Raw genomic sequence first — 18986 nt, forward strand, 5'->3', positions numbered from 1 at the left:
ATTTTCCAGCTCTGCCTCTAAGGGGCTCCCAGAGCTGCTTCAGAAGAAGGGTATGCGAAAACTGGAATACTGGGGCACAAGCCCACCTCTCTGCTCAGCACGGGGGTTAATACTTCTATACTAGTACTTCTAATACTACAGTTGGACACGCACTGACCACGAGCTAACCCAATAGCAAAACAACTCCACCCTGAAGGTGAGAGCCGACTGTAAGTGAATTTGAAAAATAACGTTTACTGCTTAAGAAGGGTGGTTGGAGTGTTCAATAATCGGAGGTTGGGGGGGTTGTGGGAGAGACCCTGCCCCTCCTACTCCCCAACCGCAAATTTCAAGGTCTGTGTGACCATAGAAAGAGCAGTCAGGGTTGTGAATATAACCGCCCAAAGCCTGGAGATAAAGCAACACTTCCTTTACAACCCTTTACAATGTGCTAGGGTGCAGTCTTGTCTGACAGGTTATCTGGGAAAGGGGTTTTGGAGTCATGTGACTTTAACATGACATTTCCGCTCACATTCCAACACGTGCTGCCTGAGAAGCCTCAGGAGTGTGAACTGTCTTCCTTCCCCAACTTCCCTGTTGCGCCCAGAGCAGAGCAGATCACAGGACAAGAACAGACTTACTCCCCCTTTGGTCTCAAAAAGCCATTCCACTGCTGTTCTCGGAGAGACTGCTTAACACTCGCTGGAGTGACTGAGATGTCGGTCCGACACTGGACTGTTCTATATTTGCATGGGAGGACAGATGAGATTTAGGAATGTGGGGGAGGTATCAAGACCACTTTCCACATTAACCGCCCCAACACACACACGGCACCAGGTCTACCACTTCTGATTCGTTGTGTGGGGTGTTAATCTTGTTCGACAGTGGAAACCCAGCGTTCACAGACAGGGCAGCCCTAATGAATGAACAGCTCCAGGCAGAGAGAAGGCTGGTCTGTGTTGTCATCTCAAGCTCTATTGCTTTATGACCACATTGCTCAACATCATGTGTAGATAAGTGCTGGAGGTTTCCTTAGATAAGTCTGCACTTTAAAGAACAAGGGTGCTGCAGGGCACAACTAGGATCCTTCTTATAGGCTACCCGGCTGGAGAGGAAAAAGGAAATGATATTTAATTTCTCAAAGAGCCGATTTTGCACTAGTTAACCCATCCCACTCAAAACGATACTTCTTCCGTGCACCTGGAGTGCAAGAGAGCCCCACTTGGCACAACGAGAGGGTACGACTGCTTGGCTGAGATGCTGGGTTGCACATGCAAGCACAGCTCATGTGCCCCACTGTTAGACCTCCCTTCCCTACCCATCTACAGGCGCTGGCAACGCAAACACAAGTCACACCCCTGCAGAGAATTGCCTCTCTTTCTTACTCTCTGCTCTTCCCAAGGGCTTGACTTGCAGGGCCTGGGGAGCTGCTGTGCTGCACACTGCACAAATCAAAGGACAGCTCCGAAGCGCAAACATCACTTGTCACTTGCTGGGCCTATAAATCAAACGTTTATGATAAGGTAATTGCATTCTCCTTGAGAACAGCTCATAGGAGAAGGCAGTAAACAGCTGGCCCCAGGGAGGATGAATAATAAGTGCCCTTGCTTCAGGCCTTGCCCTGGGTCATGTGCACTGCGAAGCAGGCAGTGCCCACCACTGCAACTCATCACCGTGAACAGCAGATCTTTTTCTGAGGTTGAGGGTCTGGCAGGCTCTAGCACAAAGAGCAGCAAATGCAATACGATCAAATGTTTTTTTTTTATAGTTCTTGGAGTTCAGAGAACCACACAAATAAAAAAAGGCAAAAAAAACTGTCAGGAAGCCCTCTCCAAATCAAACCACACATCTATCCCAAATGCTGGGAGAAGCAGGCATCTGTATTCTTTGCCAACCCCTAGTTTTTAGGATAGTTTACTTTTTTTTTTGCTATCTGCCGTTTCATAGTGTAAAACTCTGATGTGCTAAAAAATATCAGCGAGGGAAACTTCACCTCACAAATATGTTTATGGTCTTTTATACTGTAGCTGGAGCCGGTTCCAGCTCTGCAGCTGTTCTTGTGAACAGGCTCGACTGGCAGTCCTGCGCAGACGTGCCCACAGAGCCCCTAGTTGATGTGAGTCAATCTGCACCCTAAGCGCAGCTCTTTCGCTGTGCAGGTGGAATGGAAGAACAGCAGTACCTTGAACCCTTCCTCCCCTGTGATTTCAGACATCCTTAAATTGGCCAATTCTAAATTTGAAAGAAATACGATTCCAAGTAACATTCCATAAACCTGGTCTGTTTTCTTTTTTATTGCCTCATTTAGCGATTTCTTTTAGACATTTATTTGCACTCTTTTTATACATTTGGTTTATTACCTTCCAGCCATAAAAAAATACCTTATCGTCACCATACGTGCCCTTTATTCACAAATCTCAGCACAGCTACCTCAGGTCTCTTCCAGGCTGGAAGGTTGCTGGTTCAAATCCCGCAGCCGGCAGAAGAATCCTACTCTGTTGGGCCCCTGAGCAAGGCCCTTAACCCCAACTGCTCCAGGGGCGCTGTACAATGGCTGACCCTGTGCTCTGACCCCCAGCTTCTCTCCCTGTCTGTGTGTCTCATGGAGAGCAAGCTGGGGTATGCGAAAAGACAAATTCCTAATGCAAGAAATTGTACAGGGCTAATAAAGTAACATTAGCATTATTAAACCAAGTCCTGAGAGAGCCGTACAGGACAAGAACCGCAACCCTTCTGTTTTCTGTGCCTCAAGAACTGTGCCAGCTGTGATTGCGGTTAAGCCAGTGCGACAGTTCGCTATTTCAGAACCAGAGTTTAAGCAGGCGACAGGAACTGCAGCACCTTGACGGGATCAACGTGCCGAATTACTCTCCAGCTGCTCGCATTCGGCAGCCAATCCAACTGGCAGCGCGGGCACGACCGCTGTGGAAATTCATCCACTGCTCTACCCTTACACTTCCAGGAACGCTTACGAGGCACAAACCTATTCAGCTCAGCACACAGCCAGAGCCATCGCCTCAGCCACAACGGCTTCTTATCTTCCTCTGGGCAGAAGGCCGAGAGAACGATCGTTTTTTTTCCCATCCTCTGCAGCACCGGAGCAAGCAGCGCAGATCTCGGCAGAGGCAAGAGGGAATCTGGACGTCTGTGACTCAAGTGCTCCTTTACAGGTCTGCAGGAAATTGGATTTCCCGGATTGGAAGAAGCTTGTAAAAATTGGATGGATTAAGAACAAGATTAATATTTGCTGTTCATTAAGAAGTTATTAACTGCTGCTTATTGCATATAAATCTGCTCAATGGCTTATGAACAGCATGAAGAGACCTTCTGAGGCATCTAGTGTCTCAGTCAGATCTGTAAGATTAAAGGACTTCTCTGTCATATTTTCTCGAGTTTGCAGCAAAGAACAGGTTGAATTTGTCCCAGTCCCCCCAACGCTTAAGTAGAAGCTCTTCCCCCACAGGCTCAGTCCAGTGCAGAGACACAGAAGATGTGGTGACTTGCGTGACGCTCAGGTTCCTGACGTCATCAGGCCCCGTGAGTGCAGGCAAGGGGGTTTGAGTACAAGCACAGAAATTAGCTGAAACATTGGACGTACTCCACAGCTGCGGTTGGTCCAGTTATTAGCACAGCCTCACAGGGAGAAAAATCAAATTCAAGATCGAGAACTTAAAAGCGCTGCGATTCTTCAGGAGAAATGGAAATAAATGCTACATCTCTGACTCTGAAGGGGGAAAAAATTGGGTGAATAGAGTTACGATGAAGTTCATCCAAGAGAATATTTTCCAGAAGAGACCAGGGTCTCCGTTACAGACCTTTAAAGCACCAACCCTGTGCCTGACCCCGAGCGAAACGCAGCCCTGTGTGCTGTAGTATCAGTGCCTATAGCGCTTCATTAATAGGAAGTTATGGGATAATTTTTAACTGTGTTTTGGTCTCGGGGATTCCCTGCCTGGTTGCTAATGATGAACTGTACTGGTTCCTTGTTTCCAATATTAACTGCAGGCGTTTGTTTGCTTCTCAGGATCTGATAAGGATGTGAATGTCTGGTACAGTCAGCCTGCTCCGCTCAGTGCCATGAATTTAAGGAACTGCCCATTTTGCCCCTTTTAGATGTGAATCCATTGGTTGCCACTGAACGAAAACAAGCAAATTACCTCCAAAACAACCACAGCTACCCCTGCTAGCTAAACATACAGCCTTTCTCCACGGCCGTCTGCTTCTTCCCTCAGCAATATCGCCCACATCGGAATGTTCTAATCGGATCACAGAACCACACCAGTAAGAAACTCCATCGCCATGTTTCATCTCAAATACTAAAGAACTGGTATGATGACCAGTTTTACATTAAATTTAATAATACAGGAGTATAGATAGGACCACAAACAATGTATCAATTCCATGAAGTAGAAAGCCAGGCTTTTAAAATCATTCCAGTTAAAATGACAAAATGGTCAATAGGCCAAGCCAGCAGGATACAATAGCGTTTTTTCAAGCGTTTTCTAAAGATTTAATCAAGAGGACTTCAGTCAATCTTCAGTCCAGAAATCAGAATTTAAACCTTATTATGTTAATGACCCCCCTATAGGGGATTTTAGACAGGCAAGCAAGAGATACACAGAATTATTGCAGAAGCCCCTTCCCAAACTGACCGACAGAGAGGCAGAAGCCTTCCCTCTATCACTGAAGATCTTGCATAACTTCACTGTGGTGCAATAAAAAGAAAAAAAAATTGAACAAGGGCACATCTTATCTTACTCAAGGTGCTGTAAAAGAAGCCAAAAGGCTCTTGTTGCTGTGCGGTGATTAGCATCCATATTGCCAAGATTAGATATGGAGGGTTAATGAGGTCAGAGAACAAAGATGCCTGGAGTCTCAGGACCACTGAAAGCCAAGAGGGGCTGATCACCAACGCTCCTGCACTATGGAATGGAAGAAACTCTCCTGCTCCAAGAGTGCATCTCTCCCGGCTTCACAAGAACCAATTCCAGAGACTGGGTGCAGCTACAGCCAAGAGGAAAATATCCCATACCCACAGGCAGGCTTTATTATCCAGAATTGTGAATTACAGGCATGTTTATGACCAGAAATGTCTCACACTTTTTATGTCTTTATGGTGTGGCACAATGACACTTCTTTATCGCAGCTGAAGCAGCAACAACTGGGCAGCGTGAGCGATGGATTTCTGCCTTTCTGGGGGACTGGCTGTAAACAGAACAGAACCGGGTGGGCTGAGCATTGCAGAGGAAAGAAAATAAGACTCCAGTGAAGCCAAGGGGAAAACAAATTGCTCAAGACTTTTTTGCTGCGATTATTGTAACTAAAACAGAAAGGATTGAGTGCGTCAGCAGTTAAAAAGGGAGTAAAAGTCTGACAGAATACATTGGAATACCCATTTCTACTGGAGAAGCAATGAAGTGCATTTCAAACCGAGAACAAGAGATGCTTAAATAAGCAAAAAGTTGTGGGAGTAGGGCTAGTAGTTAACCCGCCATGTTTTTGAGGTCGAAGCCCTGGCTACTTTATAGAAAAAGCTGGATGAGGTCCTGAGATTTATTAACTAACAAACGGACAGGAGGGCAGAACAGGCCCATCTCATTTGTGAACTTAATGGTTTTTTGGAAGCTACCAGTGTGTGCAGCTTTTGCAAAACACCAAGGACATCGAGTGCAGAGTGCAATACAATACATAACCATTTTCTTTATGCCCAACGGTCCTGTATTTTACCTCCTTGTCCCAGCGCTGGAACGTCTGAAGGGTCCTGGGCAGACTGAGGACATGCGTGTGGACAGGCCTCCCTCTGCTGGCGAGTCGATAACGCAGCTAACTGGGTGCGGCTCTGGATTGTTCTGCAGCGCTTGATGGGACGGTTTTGCGTAGAATCTTTCAAGGTCAAAGGCTCAGTGACACCGAAGCCTTGCATCTCCGAGAGAGAACTGCAAGACTTCTGCAGCTCGGCTCACAACCTCCAACAGAAGCGCCACCTCCTCAATCAAATGGCTACAGCTCCCCCTCCTGGCCACAGGGGAGAATGTTCCGAATACCACCCCAATGATGGAGGGATTCATAAAAACATTTTAGATTTTGCTCAACACCTCCTGATCGAGTGTATTACTTCCAGTTAATTCTCATGCATGTTCCTTAATTAAATATTATTTTAATAAGATGCTACCCCGAAAATAAACAGCAGGGTAAAAGGTGTAAAGTTGCATTTGCATCATATAGCTCCACAATGATGATGACCGAAAAACAAAATAACTGTTACAGGCGTTTATAAGGTGGTGTGCACCCACTACAATGATTAAGAATATTATGGGCTGCGAACGTGTAAGCTGTACCTACAACAAAAGCAACGAGAAGCTACAGAGGAAATTTTAAAACGAGAATCTCCTATTTGCAGGGGAAATAACCCCTTCCTACACGACCATGTGCGCCAGAGTGTTGTAGTCTCCACCCTTTTAAGGCTGTAGGCTTTTGTGCAATACCTCAAACATACTGTAACACAATCCCCGCCCCCCTCCTACCTTAAAATGTAAACTACTTTGCATGCAACTACTTATTGTATACATCACGATTTATATATTCCATATTTTTATTTTGCGTTTGTCACAGCAGTAACTCAGCCCAGCGGCGTCTGTCCGTCTGAACAGGCCGGGGGTCTGTGGGGTGTTTCAGTCACGCGTGCTGGGGCTCCGGCCGTCCTCTCCCTCCTCAGACTGTGCTCAGTTCCTTGCAGCTCTTCAGAATGTCCTCCAGAAACGGCACCACTGACGGCAGGGGCCCCTCGGGGCCGTCGTCCCCAGAGAGGTTGCGCAGGTGCCCCAGAGTTTCCTCCAGGACCCTCATCCTCTCCCGGGGCTCCGGACACTCGCTGGGGTCGTCCCCTTCGCCACCCCCGGTGTGGTAGCGCGCCAGGTACCCCCTGATTGCCGGGCCGCGCTCCGCCAGCGAGGTCCGGATGCGGGGCAGGTCCGCGGGCCGCGCCAGGCCGAGCAGGTGCAGCAGCGCCTGGCAGAGCTGCGCCCGCAGGCTGGCGCAGTACCTGTACTCCAGGAAGTCCTCCGTGTCCTCGCTCCTCTCCAGGGCCAGCGCCAGGGCGGCCCACACCTCCCCAAACTGCTCGCTGCTGCCGTACCGCTCCCGGCTGCCCGGCACCGCCAGCGCCATGGCGGACTTGATGCGCACCTTGAAGTTCTTGCAGGACTTCACCACCCCTGTCAAAGCCGTATAGGCGTCCGAGGTCCAGGGGGCAGCGCCTGAGGGGGCGACAGGATGATGGAAAAGGAACAGGAGATGTATAAGTGGCCTTCCAGATATTCAGCCTCTTTATACAGCTACACCGGCAGAGACAGTGCACACACCTGCCAGACCACACGTCTGCGCTTTACATATCACACCAACAAGGCCAGGAACTCAGTCCTTATCTCTGACCAAATTTTGAAACTTTAAAAGCAGCCATATCACCCTGCAGCTCCACTGAAGCTCAGCGGGTATGAGCCTGGCCAGTGCCTGGATAGGAGACCTCCTGGGAAAAACTAAGGCTGCTGCTGGAAGAGGTGTTAGAGGGGCCAGCAGGGGGCGCTCACCCTGCAGTCTGTGTGGGTCCTGATGCCCCAGTATAGCGACGAGGACACTATACTGTAAAAGGGCACCGTCCTTCGGATGAAATGTAAAACCGAGGTCCTGACTTTCTGTGGTCATTAACAATCCCAGGCGTTTCTCGAAAAGAGTAGGGCTGTAACCCTGGTGTCCTGGCCAAATTCCCCCCTAGTCTCTACCAATCATGGCCTCCTAATAATCCCCATCTCTGAACTGGCTTCATCACTCTGCTCTCCTCCCCACTGAGAGCTGGTGTGTGGGGAGAGTACTGGCGCATCATCCAGGTGGGGCTGCACACTGGTGGAGGTGGAGGGGATCCCCATGACCTGTAAAGCGCTTTGAGTGGAGTGTCCAGAAAAGTGCTATATAAGTGTAAGGAAGTATTATTATTAACTCTGCCCATCTGTGAGTAAATAATGGAGGACATGAAATAATTTGGTTCAAGGCTTTTTACGGAAAGCCAGCAGCTGAACTTTCTTTGTTCTGCGGCCTGGGGCAGCTCCCTGGTTAGTCACGGGACACGGCTGGCTCACCAAGCGGCAGGGCGGGGTTGCGGAAGGCGTTGCCGAGGGCGTAGCAGGCGTTCCAGCGCACCTTCATGGTGGCGTCGCCGCCCACGGTGCCGATCAGCGCCCGCACCGCCTCCTCCAGCGGCCCGGCGAAGCTCGGGCGGGACACGTGCTGCGGCTGCAGGAAGTGCAGCAGGTTGCCCAGGGCGCGCACCGCATTGCTCTTGACCTGCGCCGGGACAGAGAGAGAACCTGCGTTGCACACAACTGAAAATCGCCTGGACTGTTTCATCGGAGGCCTTTCTGAAAAGTCACTGAGAGCACCACTCAGTGCCAAGAGCATTGCCCTGCTGCACATACCAGGGCTGACTAATCCGGGCCAAGCAGGGCCAGTGGGATTGCAGGATTCAGTCCAACTCTTCACAAGCTGAACTAACTGGTTATTGGCTTAATAGGATGAAGATACATAAACTCCTTTGGGAGGTGCTTTCATTCAAAGCAAGACACAACCAGACAGCTTCTCCCACTTCCTAGATTTTAAAAAAGACCTGCAGACACACTGGCCCTCCAGGTCTGGAATTAGCGCCACTATATATCATAAAGTTCTGGACAGGTACTCGACATTGCAGAAAAGGAATGAGGCTTTGTCAAGGTTGGGGGGGGGGGGTATAAACAGACATCTTTAGATCACATGGAGTTCCTACAAACATGACAGCACTCTACAGCCGTGGTGCCCAACCCTAGGAATGTAGCAGTGATGTGTTACCCTGTCCTTGTCGTTGGAAGCCTGTGTGGCAGATTTCAACATCTTCAGCAGCAGCAAATCGCAGAACTCCTCCTGGAAGCCCTGGCCCACCGACTCCCTGCAGACAGAAGGAGGAGGAGGCAGAGAGAAGGATGGAGATGGATAAACAGCAGCGAGAAATCCGTCCCCATGGACACAGCCGCGTACGTCTACCTAAATCGGAAAAGCAAGCCAAATCGAGCCGCTGTTGGCAGGGTGCAGGGTGCAGGGTGCCCGTGGGCAGCGCGGGAGCGAGGCCAAGCCGAGACTCACATGTTGACAATCAGCGTGTCGGTCAGGTTGCCCAGCGACCAGGCTGCCTTGGCACGCACGTTGGGAGAGCGGTCATCCAGACAGGCCAGGATGGCGTTGGCCGCGTCGGCTACAAACATCACATCCTTGGGGGGGGGTGGGGGGGGGGCAGGAGAAGAGAGAGAGGGTGGCAGCGTGAGAAGGCGGGGTGCCAAAGCCTTATTCAGGAAGAAGAGGACACATTCCAAAATGGGATTAATTGGAAAATCATTGGAGAGCTTAACCCCTGTCAGCTATATCACACAGGAGGTCATCAGTATTCAGTGATCTTGCTCTCTTTTCGCCACTGTTAAACACCCGGGCATAAAGTCTCAGATTGTCACATTCACCATTCACTGTGCGTCATACCATCTACAACTATTGACAATCTAAATAAATTCCTGAATTTTGGTTTAAATTCTGACTCTGTGGTCATTTAAAAACCCAGAGTGTTTCTCGAATAGAGTAGGGGTGCTTTCCTGGCGTCCTGGCCAAATTTCCCCCTGGCCTTTACCAATCATGGCCTCCTAATAATCCCCATCTCTGAACTGGCTTCATCACTCTGCTCTCCTCCCCACTGAGAGCTGGTGTGTGGGGAGAGTACTGGTGCATCATCCAGGTGGGGCTGCACACTGGTGGGGGTGGAGGGGATCCCCATTACCTGTAAAGCGCTTTGAGTGGAGTGTCCAGAAAAGCGCTATATAAGTGTAAGGAAGTATTATTATTAAATTGTACCCATGTTATAGCTAACTGAAGGTGCAAACACTTTAAAGTACCGTAGACGGACAGAGGGAAGGGAAAGAAAGAATACAAATAGCAAAGAAAAAAACCTAAATGAATCTAAATCTAAAAAAACAAAAACAAAATTGGAAGACAACAGAAAAGGTCTGAAAAAAAAAAAAGCCGTTCAGCGGGCATCTAACCTCTCGAAGGCAGGGGAAGAGGACGTAGACACCCAGCGCCCGCACAGCTGCCGCCTTCACAAGGGAGTTCTCGCTGTAGGTGAGACCCAGCAGCACGGTGATGCACAGGACCTGGCTCTTATCCTGTGGGGGAGACACACAGGGGGCTGTAGGACGTGCCCTTCACCTCCAAAGTCAAGGGCTCGGGTACTCTGCAGTGGGGGGGAAACTCATTGCGATCCCCAGTTTCAAGGGAGGTAAATGTTTCGCGAGCAGGTTGGATCTGGGTTCTCACCGGCAAGCAGCAGAAGGCCTCTGGCAGGATGGAGGAAAGGGTGTCGCAGGCGCTGGTCTGCAGAGTGGGGTGCTGCTCGCTCTGCAGGGCCCCCGTCAGTGGCCCCCCCAGCACCTCTGTCCAGAACTGGACAACCTAAAGCACAGGGGGGACCAATCAGCAATTGAGAGAGATACAGACGAGGCCGACCCACAGGGAAGAGAGACCCTAACAGGTCCATTCATTGGAAGGCCACAGCACAGGACAAACAGAAACACACAAAGGACTGATCCTCAGACCTGCCTCCACAACCTCATGGACATTTACTGCTAAAATTAACTGGACCCACCGGACACAGCCTGAAGCAGGAACAATCAAGCCAAAGAGCAAAAGACAAATGATGGAGCTTGGGAGGGAGCTAGGAAAGACTAGAGTCACCACATTTCATTGAACAGCTGTCCCACTGCAGAGAAACAACCCTCACTCTAAAGAAACTGTGCTGCATTTGAAAATCTAAAACCGGTTGAGTTACGGGCTGTGGGGAGCAGACAATTACTCACTTGGCTGACAGGGACTCTGCAGTGTGGAGGAACAGGAGAATCTGCCTTGTACTGCTGGATAGTTCCTGACCCCAGCTCCTCCAGCAGCTGAGCGAGAAAGAAAAACAAGAGTCAGGATCAGACAATACTATGAACCCACAGAAATGGTCTTACTAAGTAATTTCAGCTGCAACGTCTCCTTGCTTTTTTTTTTTTGTCAAGCTTTCACTAAACTAAACCAATTACTCGCCACTGTTGTTTAGCATGTGATGGTGTATACAGATACTCAGGCTTTTGAAAAATGATCTTGTGATTTCTGGGCTGGGCGTTAACCAGGTAATGCACATGGCTCAAGGAAAATAGAGTGGAGGTTAAAGAAAGATTTCCCTGTCTGCAAAGTGGATTAACTCCATGGCAGTTAAGGCTGGGATAAATAAGGGGTAACCACATTATTATAACTGAACATGGATGTGGTGGGTTGACGTCTTTATAGAGTCTTCCTTTTGTTAACGCCTTTAGAACTTGCAAAATTGTAGACCATCAAGAATAGGACTAGCCTTGGAAATCACTTTATTCCAAGCATGAACGTGACCTTGTTTCATAAGCTCAACATTCAGGCCACACCGATGTCCAAATAGGACGACCTCTAGGAAAACAAACATGCATTTGGTAAAACTTGCAGCTAGCTCGGCCTTCAATCTCTTTGTCCAATTCCTGCTCTTTACACAAACTAGACGTCAAAACTCTCGATCAGAACCTCTCACCTTGGCCCCATGCAACTGGATGGAGGGGTCGGCCTCCTTCAGGCACTGCGCACTGACCTCTCCCAGCTGCAGGATGGAGGACTGGGCGATGGAGAAATACCCCTTCACCAGGTGAGCCAGCACCTGCCAACACACAGCACTGCCACTAAGGAACCGCGCATGGGAATGAGAAGAGAAGTATTGCAAAAAAGAACAACTCCAGGTGCAGTCTCTGGCATTTCCTCCTCTGTTTCAGAACTAAATTGGCAAGACTGGCCTTGTAAATCAGTCTATTCCTAACAAAAAACGTTACCTTTCTTTACTATATAAATGATATCTCCTGTTGCTGGGGCAGAAATACCCCCAGTGACGCATAAACTGCTCAGATTCTCTCATCTTGGACTCCCTCCCCAACATAAACTCAAACACTTCTGAACCCATTTGTTAACATTCAGTCAGCTGAGCAATAAAGCTTCTAATTAGTGGTGCATAGGAGGCAGCTGCACCGAGTCCTGGCTTTGATTCCAGAATGAGTTGCCTTCTGTGTGGAGTCTGCATGTTCACCCACGTCCACAGATATGCTGATCAGGTTAATTGGCTTTTATATACACACACTCATCCTATGAGTGGGTGTTTGCACCCTGAGTAGTCCACATTTTGCACCCTGTGTTTCTGTGACAGGCGCCAGGTTGTGGTGACCTCGACCAGGAATGAGGGGATGACCAACATTTAAAGAGTAAAGCAGATTGTTCAAAACCATTTACTGCAAACGCAGGCAGACACGGCGCTCATGAACAGCCACCTCTGCCTTCCTTTCCAGCCCATCCCAGAAAAGCCATCTCACCTTCTTGATGTGAGCAGCTTTTGTTTGACCTGTAACCTCCTAAGCATTGCAAAGCAACGGCAGTCGTCATCACCTGCAGGGCCTCCAGCCGCACGGGCGAGGGCTCGAAGGGGCTGCCCGTGGCCGTGCCTGCGTCGCTGTCCGAGTGGGGGCCCTCGCGGGGGAGAGTGACCAGCGACACGCACAGGCGCAGCAACCAGCAGGGCTCGTCTTCCGCGGGGCTCTCGACAGGGGGGTCCCGAGACACAGGAGTAGAGGCTTTCCCGGCGCTGGGGTGAGAGGGGGGGGTTCTCCAGTTCTCGGAGGAAGAGGAGGGCATCCGGGGATTCTGGGGTGTCACCCCGCCGCTGCTGCTGCTCCCCCCTCCCGAGGTGCCTGGCTGCCGTAACAGGAGCTCGACCTCGGGCAGTGGGGGGTGGGCCGACAGAATAGCGCCCAAGAGCGTGAGGCTGGACACCCGCACGTTGACATCTGGCACAGAGGGACAGAGGGGGAGATGCAAAGAGAAGCTGGCAGCCATATCACACTGCAGCCCACAACTGGCAGCCCCACTGAAGCCCAGCAAGTGTGAGCCTGGTCAGTACCTGGATGGGAGACCTCCTGGGAAAAACTAAGGTTGCTGCTGGAAGAGGTGTCAGTGGGGCCAGCAGGGGGCGCTCACGCCGTGGTCCGAGTCGGTCCTCATGCCCCAGTATAGTGACGGGGACACTATACTGTAAAAAGGCCCCATCCTTCAGATGAGATGTAAATCAAAGATCCTGACTCTCTGTGGTCATTAAAAATCCCAGGGCGTTTCTCAAAAAGAGGAGGGGTGTCCTGACCAAATTTCCCATTGGCCCTTACCAATCATGGCCTCCTAATAATCCCCATCTCTGAACTGGCTTCATCAGTCTGCTCTCCTCCCCACTGAGAGCTGGTGTGTGTGGAGTGTACTGGTGCATCATCCAGGTGGGGCTGCACACTGGTGGAGGTGGAGGGGATCCCCATTACCTGTAGAGCACTTTGAGTGGAGTGTCCAGAAAAGCGCTTTATTAGTGTAAGCAATTATTATTAACTATTATATGTAACTTCATGGAACCCCTTTCAGTGATAAGCATTGTCTGCCTTTTTATGCCACAACCTTGCATCTGCATGTCACCTCTCAACCATCCCATGTTAATCTGCTCTTTCGAAGTGTAGCTCTCATCAAACAGCAACAGCCCAGCGTTCCCAGTGCAAAGCTACTGCAGGAGGACGGAAGTTAAACTAAAGCAAGGGCTTTCGATGGAGGAACTGAAGCAGCAGTAAAGACAAGCATACCTCTGTGGCGGATGTAGGGCTTGATCTGCCTCCAGAGTGGGCTGAGCAGGCCGGGTCTCAGTCGGCTGTAAGGCACATTGGACACCAGGGTGGCCAGGCACTGAAACACAGAGGCGGGCCGTGATGTCCAGGCGCCCCCGCGGCGGGCAGGTGCTGTGCCCGGGAGCGGCCCGTACCTTGATGACCTGAGTGAGCGTCTGCGAGGAGGACTCGGCCAGCAGCCCCAGCAGGAGGCAGCGGTGCAGCTCGCGGAGGCCGGCTGCCAGCGTCGCGGAGAAGGGGGTGAAGGCGCGCCGCTGGGCGCTGGTGTCTTCTGCCGCCGACAGGAACTGCCGCGAGCCCTCCAGCATGGCTGACAGCACCTGCAGGGCCCCAGCACGCGCCTGAGTGCCAAGACAGAGAGAGACTGTCAACACTGGGCTGGTTTATATCCACACTAGTGGACTAGAACAATATAGGCCACTTTAAAATCCATTAACTACAACACAGACAAGTGTTCAGAACAAGCATTCCTACAAGTGTTGTGCTAACTGACTTTGAAAAAAGTGCATTCTCAAATTCCTACTATGCTGCTTACATGCTACAGTAACAGTGCAATAACCCAGTTCTACAGACCACCCAGACCCTACTAGAGACCTCAAGTGTGTCTCTGATTGGCTCAGGCAGCTGCACTGACCTTGGGGGAGGGGTCCTTGAGCACAATGGTGAGCAGAGTGAGGGCGGGGGGGCTGCCAGTCCCGGGGGCATCAGGGATGAAGGAGGACCAGTAGCCATACAGAACCTTCTTCTCCACACACTTCACTGTGGACAGGAAGCAGTGCAGTGCCCCCTGCCGCACCTTCGCCTGGTACAGCCTAGAAAACAGGTGCATAGGGGACTTGGTAAGAGGTAAGGATACCTGATGCTTGGGCGAAGCACATACACCTCCACACTGTGCTGTAAGCCAGAAGCACAGCTGCATATCTCATGACCTGATGAAGAGATCAGTGAGGCGGCTAAGGTATCAGACTTTCTGCACACGTGAGGTGAACAGCTGGATACAACACCTCATTTTGCTTTGCATGCTGCCCTCTGGGTCGGAGAACTCTGAATCCGAGCTGCTGACCATCTTCTTCCAGAGGGGGTACAAGGGGCGGGCGTTGTCTTGCCCTGCATGGCGGTAGAGAGATCCAGGGTTTTTAGGAATCTGGCTCCCCCAACCCAGGGGGTCTCCTCCCCCTCCGCCCTCCTTCGGAGGATCTGCCCCAGCCTCTGGAGCCTCTTCATCCCTCTTGCCCTCCAATCCCGCCTTCCGGCTCCGCCCGCGAGATTTCCTCCTTTTATTCTGCCAATGAAAATATTTAAAGCAATGAATCTTTCCCCCCTCCCCAAGGAAATACAGTGACTTGCTCAGGGAAGAGTTTATCACCCGTTATGGAAACCTCTCCCCTTCTGAAAGGGCTTTTTAGTTTTACCCACGTCTCTAATCCAGAAGAGATACATACCCCTGTCTGTCTTGGAGTGCAATGGGTGTCCTGTGGCATTTCAGGTTTCACAGAAGAGGGGGAGCCCTCGTACTGCGGGAGGGGAGCAGGGTAGAGGACAGCTGGGATCTCCAGGGCCACCCCAGGCAGCCCAAAGAACATGTATTTCTAACAGAAGAGACACAAGGTTACTGGAGTGCTGCCGTCTGAGAAGCAATTACACTGTTGATCAAAGCAGACTAGAAACAGCTGTATCCAAGGCATTGTGCTCCTAGATTGTAATGCAGCGCACCTGAAAACACCTGAAAATTGTAAAAACACCTCCACCAGCACTGCTCTACTCACTCTTGCAACAAGAGCAAGCTTGCACACACTGACTGCAAAGTTAACTTGCTATGCCACCTGCCTTTAGAGACCCATCTGTACCTTCAGTGCAGCCAGCAAAGAGCCCAACTGTTCATCAGGCCCCAGTTTCAGTTTCCCTCCATTCAGAGAGCACTGCATGCCCTTCAGTGCATTCTGCAGCAGCTGTGAAAAGAAGAACTGAGTCCATTTAGAAAGATGTCTCTCACTGACCTTCCCCTCTGTGAGTGGACATAACTTCTGTTTAATCAACACTACGCAAATGAGGATTTTCATATTACATGTAGGGGGAAAAAAGAACTGGTTTGTCTCACCGTGCAGAACATGATATCATCCACGCCGGGAGGTTTGGCGGACTGGAGCACCTGGAGGAAGGTCCTGAAGCAGATGTTTCGATATGGCTCTTCCAGATAGGGCTGTCCAGGGATACTGGCATTGCACAGAAGGACAAAAAAAAATTGAGCAAGTCCACAGCTGACCTCCCAGAGTACTCTGCCGTCATCCAGACTGCAGCAATCCCGAGGAGAGAGGAGCACTATGCTGAAACTCGGTGCATCCAAAGTAATAAACCTATTTCATCTGAGATGTAATGAAATATGAAATTACACCCAGAACAGGAAATACTTCCATCTCAGTGAAAAATCATAGCTGCACTACTTAAGGCCAAATACGTGTAAGAGTTGATCGCATGCAAACCATTTATGAAAAACCTCTTCAGTTCTTCAGCTATATTTTAATCATGTACACAACAGTCAGGTGTTTGCAGGGGGAAGTCCAGCCGTCTTTCTACTATTGCTGTACCGATTCTACAGCAGTGTGTGCTGAGGTGAAGAAACCAGAGTAGCAGCACAGCACACGGACTGCGAGGTGTCAGCATGTTTTCAGCCAGCTATCCCGGTGATTTGTGAACAGCTTACCCCAGACACAGGTTGGCCATGCAGTGTATCGCTGCCCTGCGCAGTTCCACATCGGGCTGGCGGGAGTCGCTGTAGAGCAGCAGGATCCCATCGTGGCCCAGCAAGCTGGGGAGATGCTGGGATGGAAAGAAAAGAGCGAGTCAACAACACTGGATAGCAATCATTTCCTTCTATTACTAATCCGAGAAAATGAGGTTGGCGGATGGTGCTGAAACGGATTACTCACGAGGAAGCTGTAAGACTGGAACCCTAAGCCTAGCATACAGAGAATGAGAGGGGTTGCTGGAAAGCTGGTAAGATCTATCAAACCGTACCCTTTGGCACTTGGGCCCATTGCCATAGACCAGGGCAGCCAAAGCCTGTAGAATCTCACTGTGGGTCCAAGAACTGCAGACATGCAGTGCCTTGATGGAGTACGACACCAGGGAGTCCAGACTCTGCTCATCCACAATCACCTGCAGGGGGGTAATGAAAACGCCAGTCACAAAAGGAGCTGACTACAACACTTACATACACTTACAAAAAACAACTGTCCATTAAACTCTTCATGCCATGCTAATCATCAATCCTGTGCCCTGTGCTTGCAGTCTGAGTCCACACAAGAATCTCCAGCTATGATTCATAAAAGTGGGTTACAGGTGAGGCAAAAATAATGATAATTAACAATATAACAATATAACAATGAGCATTGTTCCTCTAAATCCAGTTCTCACTGGGCACGGATTTGATTGGTCAAGGTCAGATCTTTTGTGTTTCTGGATTGTAACAACCAATTAAACAACATTAAACAATTTTTCTTTCATCACAGACGGAAAGATCGCCCAACACACTACTACCTGAAGCCGGTTGAGGAGGTGATGGATCAGCTGACACAGCTTGCTGACGAGATGCTCCTGGCTGAAGGGGACAAGTCGACTGGCCTGAAGGAGCAGGGCGCAGACGTCCTGGAAAACAAGACCGGCCCCGGGTGAGCAGCGACACTACACCGCACAAACTGCCTGCCAGCTGCAAAAAAATGTTTCCCGCTTTCCTCTTTCCGGACAGAAAGAAAAACAATCGAGCATAATGAAACTTCAATTCAATCGCAAATCTACACCGGGAATTGGCGACTACCATCAAAAAGATCGCCTTTTATGTGCTACAGTTATCATCAAGCGGCTAAGCCAACCCCCCTTTTTAATACGAACCTTAAAACACCTGCGAAATAATGCGCTTACTTCTTAATGTTTACTCACCGCTGGGCTAATGTTAGCGTTATCACCGTAGTTATTTGTGTAGTTTTCAGAGATCAGCTGGTCAAAGAGCAGGTTCATCTCAGTTTTGGAGTTCTCGCTGTCGGACGGGTGGAGCGCACACAGTTTGGAGTAACAGCGGCTGAACTGGCCGCCCGAGCCCGCTGCCCCAGATTCGGTGACCCCAGCACAAGCTGCGAGCTGGCAGCTTACGGTATCGCTGTAAGAAAGCGGCAGAGCCGGCCTCAATGGCACCGTTTTAGCAGCCATGACAGTCACAGAGGCGTGGGCAAGGGGGGGAGGGGTTGCGATGGAAACCAGTATCTACATCCGGGGTCGTGAAGGCGGGTCTAGTGACAGCTTCCTGTTTGTCTCTTGCATTCGGTGGTGCTGTTTGATATGACACTACACAGTGACATTTGCGGTGATAAAATAAACTTAAAGTATACGTTTGAACATAAATGAGTAACGGCACTGTAGAGAATATAGCTAGATAGGTATGAAACGAATCACATTATGCCTCTGATAATTTTTAAGTTTTTCAGTAAAAAGTGCAACAATGCCTGTAGTAAAAAAAAATTGGATCATAACAAAACAGCTAAAATGAGAAGTTTTTCACCAGGAGATCCCTTGTTCGTGCAAAACGTCAGTTTGGGGCCGAAATGGATACCTGCTTCCACAGAGTCGTGCTCAGGCCCTGTGTCATATACAGTGATCCTAGGAAAAGGACAGAGAATGCGCAGACATGTTGATCAAATCAGAAAACGTTATTTAGATCCAAGTCCATCACCGGATAGACCCTCAGAGGGAGATGGAGAATGCCCAGAAGAGCTGGAGCCTTTTCCAGAAGGACTTGTTGGGCCTCAGGAGAGTTCAGATACAGAATGCGGTCATGCTGGGGCACCGCAGGAACCAGAGAAGGCGTCCCCGGAGAGTGGAGACTTACCGGCCGCACGGCCTCCCACCTCCTTGAAAGACTCTGTCAGATAGGAGTGAGATCGTGTTCCGGGAAGGGCAAGAATGCGCCCCGATCTCGCAGAAGTCAGGCAGGTTACCCTGCACGTCCTAGACAAGGGATTTGGATGTGTGTAAAAAAAAAAACGTTATTCCATACTGTGAACATTTATTGAGAAACAACAGTTACATATAAATGTCTATGTAATATTGGAATTACAAGTAATAGTCCACCAGATGGCTCTACCCCATTTTCCTGTGGTAGGAGTCCCCCGGCTGTTATAGTTTTGGCAG

At 49.9% G+C, this 18986-nt stretch overlaps 1 protein-coding gene across 2 annotated transcripts; it reads right to left on the reverse strand.

The window, feature by feature from the left end:
• Nucleotides 1-6553: 6553 nt before the first annotated feature.
• On the reverse strand, nucleotides 6554-18055 carry heatr6 (HEAT repeat containing 6). 2 transcript variants are annotated; one of them, XM_088907029.1, is made up of 20 exons: nucleotides 17742-18055; nucleotides 17343-17450; nucleotides 16821-16961; nucleotides 16507-16622; nucleotides 15904-16018; nucleotides 15653-15754; nucleotides 15248-15394; nucleotides 14810-15087; nucleotides 14440-14617; nucleotides 13940-14146; nucleotides 13764-13863; nucleotides 12538-12935; nucleotides 11642-11764; nucleotides 10899-10985; nucleotides 10360-10494; nucleotides 10086-10208; nucleotides 9145-9269; nucleotides 8854-8950; nucleotides 8112-8316; nucleotides 6554-7235 (listed from the first exon to the last, which is right to left on the reverse strand). In XM_088907029.1, the coding sequence occupies exons 1-20, from the start codon at nucleotides 18006-18008 to the stop codon at nucleotides 6691-6693; spliced, it is 3597 nt and encodes a 1198-aa protein (XP_088763155.1). In that variant the 5' UTR covers nucleotides 18009-18055; the 3' UTR covers nucleotides 6554-6690. The 2 variants fall into 2 exon arrangements, with proteins under 2 accessions (XP_088763155.1, XP_088763156.1); XM_088907030.1 differs by lacking the exon at nucleotides 15653-15754 and having other exon boundaries at nucleotides 17742-18031.
• Nucleotides 18056-18986: the final 931 nt, after the last annotated feature.

The sequence above is a fragment of the Atractosteus spatula genome, chromosome 27, assembly GCF_055471065.1.
Source record: "Atractosteus spatula isolate fAtrSpa1 chromosome 27, fAtrSpa1.hap1, whole genome shotgun sequence".
In the NCBI taxonomy this organism is placed as follows: domain Eukaryota; kingdom Metazoa; phylum Chordata; class Actinopteri; order Semionotiformes; family Lepisosteidae; genus Atractosteus; species Atractosteus spatula.

Bases quoted from the DNA above. Each gene is read 5' to 3' on its own strand.
- heatr6 (XM_088907029.1), bottom strand. From the start codon at position 18,008: ATGGCTGCTAAAACGGTGCCATTGAGGCCGGCTCTGCCGCTTTCTTAC. The intron at 10,209-10,359 runs GTGAGAACCCAG...TCTCCCCCACAG, and splicing joins AGGCCTTCTGCTGCTTGCCG to GATAAGAGCCAGGTCCTGTG. The intron at 9,270-10,085 runs GTTAGATGCCCG...CCCCCCCCCAAG, and splicing joins TCTTCCCCTGCCTTCGAGAG to GATGTGATGTTTGTAGCCGA.